The 10,169-nt window shown below is 47.5% G+C and overlaps 1 protein-coding gene across 1 annotated transcript; it reads right to left on the bottom strand.

Moving 5' to 3' along the window:
• Nucleotides 1-2,147: 2,147 nt before the first annotated feature.
• Nucleotides 2,148-5,162, bottom strand: LOC111069057 (protein fork head). The gene is given in 1 exon segment (XM_022358946.2): nucleotides 2,148-5,162. A coding segment is annotated over 1 exon segment (1,998 nt). The 5' UTR covers nucleotides 4,309-5,162; the 3' UTR covers nucleotides 2,148-2,310.
• Nucleotides 5,163-10,169: the final 5,007 nt, after the last annotated feature.

Here is a 10,169-nt window from a genome sequence, read left to right as displayed (position 1 = left end):
TGATCAGGCTGTGCTTGTCGGAATATACATATACATATACCAGAGATAAGGGCCACGATAGGGATCGTATACTCCTCTCTGTATATTACTAAAGCAAACAGAACCAAAGAAGAAGAGGGATAGGTGGTGGTGACTGGAAATGGGACTGGAACTGGGGTTGGGTTGGGTTGAGATGGGTTAGTCAGGTCCGGGATGGGACGTGGCTGTTTACCTTCTTGTTCCGTTGCAATTTATGAGTGCAGGGCGATAAGAGCTGGGTTTATCAGCGGAAAACAGAACGAAACTGGGGGAAAACTGCACTCTGCATCTGAGTAGCGATAAGATAGGGATGGCACCTCTCGGAACCACTATCGGTCGTTCAATTTGCTGCATCGATACCCCGTAGATAGGACCGCGAGACGACAGAGACCAGACCAGACCAGCCCAATCAATATAGAAATGATTGTTGGAGGTCAGTTGTTTAAGTCAACAAAGGTAGGTATTGCTTTGATTGCCTGGGAAATGAAAACTAATTTATGATATTGTTTTTGTTTTGTTTTTTTTTTTACTTTTTTCATGTATTTCAAACATTAAAATAGTCGGTTTTGTGGCTGTTTTTGTTTTGTTTTTTTTGCATGATTTATAATAGTATTAATTTTAACTAGCTTTAGAGTTTGGATTTTAATTTTTGCATTGACATTTATTGAATTTCATATTGTGTTTATTTTACAATAAATTTCATTTGTTTCAGTGTGGTTGTTGGTTTTTTTCATATTTAAACTATTTGTTTTTATCAAGTTTAATTAATTAGCTTAGCTCAATGTAAAAATGTGTCTTTTTTATACGTTTGTTTGTTTTTGTTTGTTTGTTGGTTTTTTCATACTTTACGCACAATATAACTAATATTAAAAATTATTGAATAATAATTGCATTCTCATATTCTTTATCTTTTTTTATGCTTTTACCATTTTTCTGTTTTTGTTTTTGTTTTTGCTGTGTGCTGCCATCATTATTTATGCTAATTAAATGTTAAATGCTATACAATATTTATATATGTTTAATTTTATTTCATGTGTGTGTGGAGAGTGTGTGTGTGTGTGTGTGTCTGTGTGTGTGTGTGTGTATGGCATAGCATACAATTTGATTAATTCTCAAGTTAGTTTAAAATTGTTGTGGGCTGACAGTTGGGTTTTAGTGGGTTGGTGGGGGTAAAGGGGATTCTCTCTCTCTCTCTCTTAGGAATACGTACTATTTATAGATTATTTACAAAATGCCTTAGCCTAACGAATTCGTAAAACAACAGAAGACACACAATGTAAATGAAGTCTGATATACATACACACATACATATCTGCACATATCCGTGGATACATGTGTATGTATAGCATGTATTTAAATGACAATTTTTGTTTTTGTTGCATAAATTATATAGTATAAGACGTGACGTTTCCTATGCATGGCCAGATTTCTTGTTTGTATTTTGAAGATTCTTAAGGTGTTTTTTCGCTGGACTGCTGAATATATGATGATATAGGGCTTAGTTTTTTTTTTGGTTTTTTGATCATTTGCGATTCGAATTCGATTGCCTTTGGATAAAGGTTTCTTTTAGTATTTGTATTTGTGCTTCTTTTTGGGACATTTTAGTTTAGTTTTAGCGTTTCTGAAAGAACATTACACACGGTCCCGCTAAGCTCTCCCTCTCTCTCTCTCAGTAGGGATTGTACTATCCCTACCATCTCTCTCTCTCTCTATTTCTCTCACTGTGTTACATTTAAAATGTTTAAATTTGTAGTTTTAACCGCTTTGATTGTTATTGCTTGTTTCGACAACGAAAACAAATGGCACGGAATTATATTGTTTGTATGTATTAGCAAAAGAACATAAAATGTTAACAAAAGTTCTTAGAGCTCGGGGGGCAGTCGCCCCACATTGGATTGGTGGCCGTGCCCCCGATCGCTGCACTTACAACTACATCACTTTTTTCTTGTTTCTTGGATTCCCCAACAGAACGATACACCGGGTATTGGAAAGGAAAAGGAAAAGGAAAAGAAAAAACAAACATAAAGGCAAAGACTAAGACAGTGTTAGCCTAGCAGTAGGTCTATGATGGGTTCGATGGGTGTCTATGTACAAGTGTGTGTGTGTGTGGGCCCGAACCTGAACCTGAACCTGAACCTGATCTCGAACCTAGCCCTGGCTACTCACGTGCTCAAAGGATGCGCCCAGGTGCTAAAAGCCAGTGGAACTGCACTCGCTAATTGACAGGCCCATGCCCATGCCCATGGCCATGCCCTTGGGTGCCACAAAGCCGCCGCTTGTCCGGGGCCAGGGCTACAGGAGGTTCTGCAGAGCGGCGGCTCCATTGAACGTGAGGCTGTGATTCCAGTTCCGGTAGCTGGCGGCCGCCGCGTACTGCTGGTAGTTGTTGTACTGCTGCTGCGCCGCCTGGTGCTGCAGTTGCTCCTCGCTGAGGTCGCTGGTGATGTTCGAGGAGTCCTCCTGCAGCTCCGCCGAGAGCTGACTGTGCAACAGCTGCTGCTGCTGCTGTTGGTGCTGCTGCTGCTGCTGTTGTTGCTGCTGCTGTTGCTGCTGCTGCAGCTTCTGGGAGTAGTTAACCACCGACGCTGAGGCGGTGGCCAATGCTGATGCGGACACTGATCCCGAGCCTGAGCCCGATCCGGAGCCGGAGCCTGAACCCGTACCCGAACCCGATCCCGACTTGCTGCTGGCCTTGGGTGCTGTCGTTGGTGTGGTGTTTGAAGCGGATGTCAGTTGCTGCGCCGCCTGCTGCTGCTGCTGGTGGTGCTGCTGCAAGTGCTGCTGCTGCTGCGAGCGCAGCATCTGCTCCGCGCGCCCTTAAGCTAAGGGGTACTGGTGGTGTCACAAGCTCGTAGTGCCGGCGGGCGCATGGTAGCCGAGGCTCTGATAGTACGAGTCCTGGCCTAAGGCAGCGTGTGAGTTGGTCAGCGGGCTGAGGGCGTTGTAGCCGGCGTACTGGCTCATGTCGTACATCTTGATGTCCGCCTTGGACTCCGTGGGCAGCAGGCGGTTGATGGAGAACGGGTGGCTGGAGGGAGTGTAGCCGGAGGGCTCCTGTTTCAGTGGATGCATCGACGAGTGGTAGTCGCTGATCAGCGACGGGTGGCACCGGTTCGCCATCATCGCCGACAGCTCCTCCTGCTGCAGCTGGTGGTGCTGGTGGTGGTGGTGCGTCGGCACGTGCTGTGGCTGCTGTCCCAGGCAGAGCTCCGCGTTGGCATGCAGCATGGCCAGGGCCTCCGCGTCCTTGCTGTGCGCCGCGCTCAGCACATTCACCCCGGCCAGAGAGGCGCCGCCCGCTTCCTTGTGGTGCTGGTGGTGCTCCAGTCGGCTGTGGTGATGGTGGTGCATGTGGTGCGAGTCCTCGTGGTCCTTCTTGCCCGGACTGGTCGCCTCCAGGCTGCTGTGCGACGGACTCTTGTGCAGCTGCCGAATGGCCTCCTTCTTCTCGTCCTTGAAGCGCTTCTGCCGCCGCAAGTAGCATCCGTTCTCGAACATGTTCCCGGAGTCGGGATGCAGCGTCCAGAAGGATCCCTTGCCCGGCTTGTCCGGCGTCCGCGGTATCTTCACGAAGCAGTCGTTGAAGCTCAGCGAGTGGCGGATGGAGTTCTGCCAGCGCTGCTGGTTCTGCCTGTAGAAGGGGAACAGGTCCATGATGAACTGGTAGATCTCCGACAGCGTCAGCATCCGCGTCGGGTTGTTCTGTATGGCCATCGTAATCAGGGAGATGTAGCTGTACGGCGGCTTGGCGTGCGTGTAGCTGCGTCTGTAGGTCGTCGGCTTGTCCACACGCGATCTGCCCAGCGAGTTGGGGGAGCCCGTCTCCATTTCGCGCGATCCCGGCGGCATGGGCCCGTAGTTGCCGCTCAGTCCCGCCGCCGACATGCTGGCAGCCGACATGGCCATGCAGCCGCCCATGTTGCCGAGTGGGGAGCCCATGCTCGCGTAGCTCATGGAGCTGGGGGTCATGCAGTTGCCGCCCATCGAGTTCATGGCCGCCGCTCCCATGCTGCCGGTCATGCTGGCCACCGCCGCCGAGTCGAGCACGCTGGAGCCGAAGGTGGCCGCCGCCTGGGGGGACACCGAGGACATGCCGCCCACCGGGATTCCCATGCTGTTCATTGTGTAGGCGGATCTGGCCAGCGGGCTCATGCTGCCGCCGTTCGAGGTGGGGTTCGGGTTGTTGTTGATGCTGGAGGGCGGAGGGCCACCCGGCGGCGGGCCGCCCCCAGAGGACATGCTCACCGGAGCCCCGCTGCTGGGCGGCGGCTCCGCGTAGAGCTTCTGCATGATGTCAATGGTGGTCTGGTGGGGGCTACCCTTCAGAAAGCTGTTCAATAGTTGCGCCGTTATGTTGCCGGCTTTCGGACGCACTGTCCCCAGGAGAAGCGAGGGAAAGTTCGACGCGTGCAAGGGACGCGCACAAAAAACGGAAAATCAAAATAGTTCTATGGCTTCGGTCCGAATTCTCCGGATAGTCGATCTGCGATCGTTGTTTTATGTTACTCGATTAATTATCGATTCGTTTATTATCGTTTTGGTTCAGTGCACTATCACTGCATTAATTGATGTGATTATTACTATGATTTGTGGCATGTTTGATGGTGCACTGCACTCGACCTCGACACTTGCATTAAAGTTCTACTCTCTGGTTGTGGGTTGTCGGTTTTGGGTTTTGGGATTTAGCTTTTCTTTCTTTCTCGTGTTGGTTTTTATTTTGTTTTTGGATTTTGAGCACTGTTTGTTTGTGCACTAAACACTTTGATTAATTTATTTGTGTGGCCCGCCTGTGTGCGATGCCTTAAGCAAATTTGGCAATAAAATAACGTGGCAAATATGGCTCTATGTTTTGTTATAATTCTCTTGTTGTCCGCTGCTCTGAGCCCTGCGCCGCGCCGCAACAAAAACCGACGCACGAACGTGAATTGTTAGCTGGCTTTTGGCCACTGAAGCTGTGGATGATGCTGAGAACTGCTGCTGGCTGGCTGGTGGCTGGTAGCTGTATCTAGAGATGAATCTGTAGCTGTAGCTGTAGCCTGATGCTGAGGTTGAGTCTGCTGCTGCCGCTGCTGCTGGTCCGCTCGAGTGTCTCTTTGGCTTGAGCTCTTGAATGTGACTGTTTGCAGAGGGGAACGCTTGTCTACTATTTGGCTTGCGCTTGCTGCCAACAAATATTGTTCGAGCCGCGCTCAAGTGCCGTTGCCGTTGCCGATGCCGATGCCGAAGCCAGCGTCGACGTCGACAGCAGTGGCTGTGGCAGCAACAACTCTGACTCGTTCTCACCCATGGGCCCAGAGGCCAGCGCACACACACAGATGCACCCCGATACAACTACAACTACAACCACCGTCGCCTGCTGAGGCCTTGCCAATGACAGGCTCTCGCTCTCTTACGCACACGCTCGGAGCGGCGCAAGCGCATTGGCCGGAACGCTCTGGGCTCTTGGCTCTTGGATCAACAGAGCAGCCAGCAGTGGACGCGCGCGGTTGCCACGACAACTGATAGTCGGACGTGTCGGGGGCGTGGCCAAAGTAAGCAGCGAAAGAGCGAGCAACGCCCTCTCATGCGATATGGAGCAGCTGCATCGGGCACGGCACTCGCACTCACTCACTCTCACTCGCACTTGCACGCATACAAGCATACAAGCATACACATACACAGATGCACACAGATAGCGCCTAATGCCAGGGCCTGCCTGAGCGACGCCATGTTACAGTTAACGATTTTCCCTAATGCGATCAATAATCGCTCGCTCCCGCTTCCACTCGCACGCTCGTCCGCCAAGCCAAGCTAAAAAAGAAGACCTGAAAAAGTCTACAACTTCGACTGGAACTCCAACTCCAACGACGATGGAGACGTGGGGGGCGATTCCCCGTCTGGGCTTTGGTTGAGCTGAGATGAGAGACTCTCCTACTACATCGACTGCGGGACTCTGTGCCGCCTCTGAGAGCTGCGAGACGGGGCCATACGACGCTCTATGCTTTGCCAGAGAACAAAAAAAGAACGCCTTTTGGCTCCCAAAGAAGACATTAATAATATATGTGTATGTGTGTGTTTGTGTGTGTGTGTGTGTGTGCCTAGTGTTGTTGTTTTTTTTTTTTTGCTCATTCGTTCGTTTTTTAGACCCTCTGCACATTTGAGGTTAAGGTATGCCAATGTCACTCTCATTCATTCTCATTCACATTCGTGGCATGGCATTCGAGGCATCGCGAGCGGCACCAACAGCAGCAGCACAAGCAGCAGAAGTAGAAGCAGCAACAACAGCAGAGCGCATCTTTCCTTTTTGGCAAGTCATTGCGAAAGTGACCCAGTTCTGGCCTCATCCTCATTCCCAGACCCATCCCAGACTCCAGCGGATGTCTGCTACCTGGACATGGTAACTGGAGTCTGTACCATTCATTGATGTAAATGAAGAGCGCGTGGATGTGGAATACTTCCTGGTAGACAGGCTGCAGATTTCTGTTTCTGTTTTATGGCCGCGGATAAAACGCATTTTAATTTCGGTTATAAACAAGATTCGGAACGGGTTCCGCCGTACTACACCGTACACCGAACACCGCTTGACGCCTTCCATTGTGCATTCCATTCCGCTCTTAACCCTTTCATCTAGCCAAGTGTGCCAGTGTCTCTTCCTTCATGAGTGTGCGTGTGCTTGCGTGTGTGTGTATCTGTGTGTTGTGTAGGTGTGTGCGAGTGTCCATGAGTGTGTGCGAGGCTCATTATTGCAGCCATAAACGAATTGTTTGTTTTCATTTCTCAATGAAACGATGCACCCAATTGAGATCTACCTGAAGATTCAGATATTTGCGGAAATTCCTCATTTCCCATATTGACATGCAGAATTTTTCGTTTCCTGTACTTCTTGTAATAGTCTAAATTTGGGCGCCGTATTGGGATATGATTCCCCCATTTATGATACTCGATGAGGGGACGGGGACCCTTATGTTGGCATTTAAAACAAATAAGTTCCCAAACCACCATATATGGAGATGATATTAAATTATTTAACATTTATGCATCACATTCTATTAATGTTTCAATCAAATATTGACCCAAGCAATCATATTTCCGGAAGATACAAAAATCCCCTATTTTGAGTAGCGTAAAGTTTAGGTCAAAGAATTCCATGTAGATATTTATACTAAGCTTTATGATCGTTAAAAGATCTACACATATTAACATTAATTTTTCCACTCGAAGAAACATTTCCAAATAGTTATTGATGAAAATATTGACTTGAGGCATATAATGTATGTGTTTTCGTACATCTACATAATCGGTTCCAACTCTGTTTATGTGCATAGGCAGCAGAGCATTCCAACATCTATATATACTCGTATGTGTCTCATCTTGACATTATCATTAAACATCAAACATCTTGGCATTGACTTTATGTACATACTCGTATATGAATATCTTTATGTGCACTTCTAATCACCGCAATGTGCTTAAATGCTAGGTATATATTTTTATTGTATTTCACAGGCCATTCAAGTGGCTCTGGCTCATTAATGATTGTGTGTGTGTGTGTGTGCTATAGAGTGGCAGAAGCGCATCACGCTTTTATAATAATATATATCCGTACAGTACACTTTTTTTGGCGTAGACTCTTGGCAAATACTCGTAGTAATGGCAGCAGTCCAAAAATGTGTACGCGTATTTATTTACCTTTTAGTCATTTATCTATTTATTTATTTGCTTTAAAAGCGCGCCACTGGGTGGGTGGGATGGGGGTGCTCCATTCAGTTTGGTTTTACTAGGGTTGGATTGGGTTTTGCAACGACACGATTTGATACAGTGGGGGAGGTTCGGCTGCACTCGGCTGGCAAATCGGGTCTAAGCCCTGCTCAAACTTTTTAATTAGTTTCAATTGTTGGGGGCGCACACCATCCCACCCCCGCCAGCATCAACCCCTCGGTGCATATTTATGGAAAATATTGACTTTACTACTTTTTTCCCAGCGATGTTTTGATTTTGTTGTTGATATTACTTTAAAATGCTGCGCTTTTTGTTTGTTTTAAGCACTTCTGCGACGCATGCGCCATGTAGCAATGACTTTGCAGAGACCCATCCATGCAAACATATAGTACATAAATATATATATTTATATCTATAAAAGCATTTGACCAACATTTCTCAGATACGAGTAGATGACGTCTGCTGTCTGCCGGTCTGCCTGTCTGCCCGTCGCTTGGCATGTATCCGTATCTGTTTCGGTTTCTGTCTATGTATCTGTATCTGAATTTTTATTGTTATTATTTGTGATTGTTGATTTATTTGTTTGTACAATATTTTCACACAAATTAAAATACTTTGTCCACTCGTGGGCCTGTCCGCATACACATCGGAATCAGCGGACACCGGACACCGGACAGCGGACAGCGAGCATCAATGTCGGTTGAATTGTTTTTCTTTCTGCTCATTTTTTTTGGCTTAGCCCAATTATCGATGCTCATTAGTGATTATTTAATCATTTGCATCAACAACAGCAGATCGCAACATTCTAATATCTCGGGCAAACAAATCCCCAAAGATCATGAAGTTTTTTTTATGGGGTTTGCTTTCGGGCTTTGCATGTAAATCGAGGGCACGTGCTCTGCATTTGGAGGCTGCTTATGGCTGGTCCTTTGAGTGGAATCCTTTTAGTGTTTTATGCTGTTATCCCCACATTCTGTCAGGGTGGGAAATAGGGGAATATTTTTGCCTCAGTGCCCAAGTTCTAGTTAAGTATTACCCGCATCACTTTCTACAGGGACCAACAGGTTTTACCCAAATTGGGAATCTTGTTTCGGCTCTTTTCAACAAATTAGTGATTAATTTGTTTATATCGGAATTCTGATGAAAGCCTAATGGATCCGTGAGGGAGAAATTCGTACGCGTACGAGTATTATCTGCAGGGCAGTTATCCAACCTCTCGTAGTCAGTATATATCTTGTATGTGTTGGCTGTTGTCTGAACGGTTCTGTATCTTTAGTGTGTAGCTGTTTAACGCGTCTCTGTGTTGCATGTGCCGTAATGAGCGTAACCATAAAAGCGTCTTTTGTTTTACGACCGCATTGCGCGCGTGTTTACCGTAGACAACAATACAACAATGCCAATTTTATGGCTGCCCCTGCCACGCAGACAATGCCCCGGCGAACCGCAGCCCAGCATCCGCAGATACTCGCCGCACAGATACAGATACGCACACACCCGGCCAAAAGGTGACACCACCGAAACTAGAGCAGTTTCCAAAGGGTACGTACAGTACATGTACATACATATAAAGGAGAGCCCACGGAATACCGCGGTCTTGCATTAATTAGAGCACGTTGGACAGAGGGCAGCCAACCCATAAGGGTGGCAGTGGCGGACAGGGCTCCGATTACTTTCTTCGGAGCCATAAAACGGTGCTCTGGAATGCTGCGATGGGATGGCATGGAATGGGATGCTGGAATACGAGCATTTGGCGGACTGGCGGCTCTTATCTAAATTAGGATGTGGCTTGTTTGCGCCCGTGTCTACTCATCGCCTGCATTATTTGCGTAGGTGTTTCATTTCCGTTCCACAATCTATCCGCCGAATGTTTGCCGGCGTACTCATCGTACCTTTGCCCCTGAACTCATCTCGCCAGCGAGAAATTCCTTTTTCTTACTTTCACATGTGATTTCGTCTTTGTTTTCTTATCAGTTTTGGCGCGTCAGCCGTCGCCGTCGCCATGATTCACATTTTCCTTTGCCGCCTCGTCTGTTTGCTCAAAAAACTGCACTTTTACAAGGGCCAAACCTAGCCAAGCCAAGCCAAGCCAAGACTCTGGTGCTGCAGCAGTGACGCCCTTGGGTCGCTTTTGATGCGGTTCCCTTCGCCGGAATTTGGCGCATTTCGGGGTGCGTGCCTTATCGGGGTCGGTGCCACGACATTAGATACCGCATAAATCACAGCCTAGTCGCGGTTTCTGCTTGATTATTGCCACTTTTTATCTATTCCGCTGCGGCTGGCTATAAAGTCTCTGGCTTTTATCTACGAGTGCAAACACGCGAAAGCAATGATATTAAGACACTGGCGACCTTATTTCCTCTGGCTCTGTGGCTCTGGCCCCAAGGAAAACAACTACTTTTATTCATTTAATTAATTAATTAAGCACTAAAGAAGTTACGGCCGTAACAACAAGG

Source organism: Drosophila obscura, unplaced genomic scaffold (genome assembly GCF_018151105.1).
Source record: "Drosophila obscura isolate BZ-5 IFL unplaced genomic scaffold, ASM1815110v1 contig_150, whole genome shotgun sequence".
Taxonomy (NCBI): domain Eukaryota; kingdom Metazoa; phylum Arthropoda; class Insecta; order Diptera; family Drosophilidae; genus Drosophila; species Drosophila obscura.
This window is presented reverse-complemented; position numbering and strand designations above follow the sequence as displayed.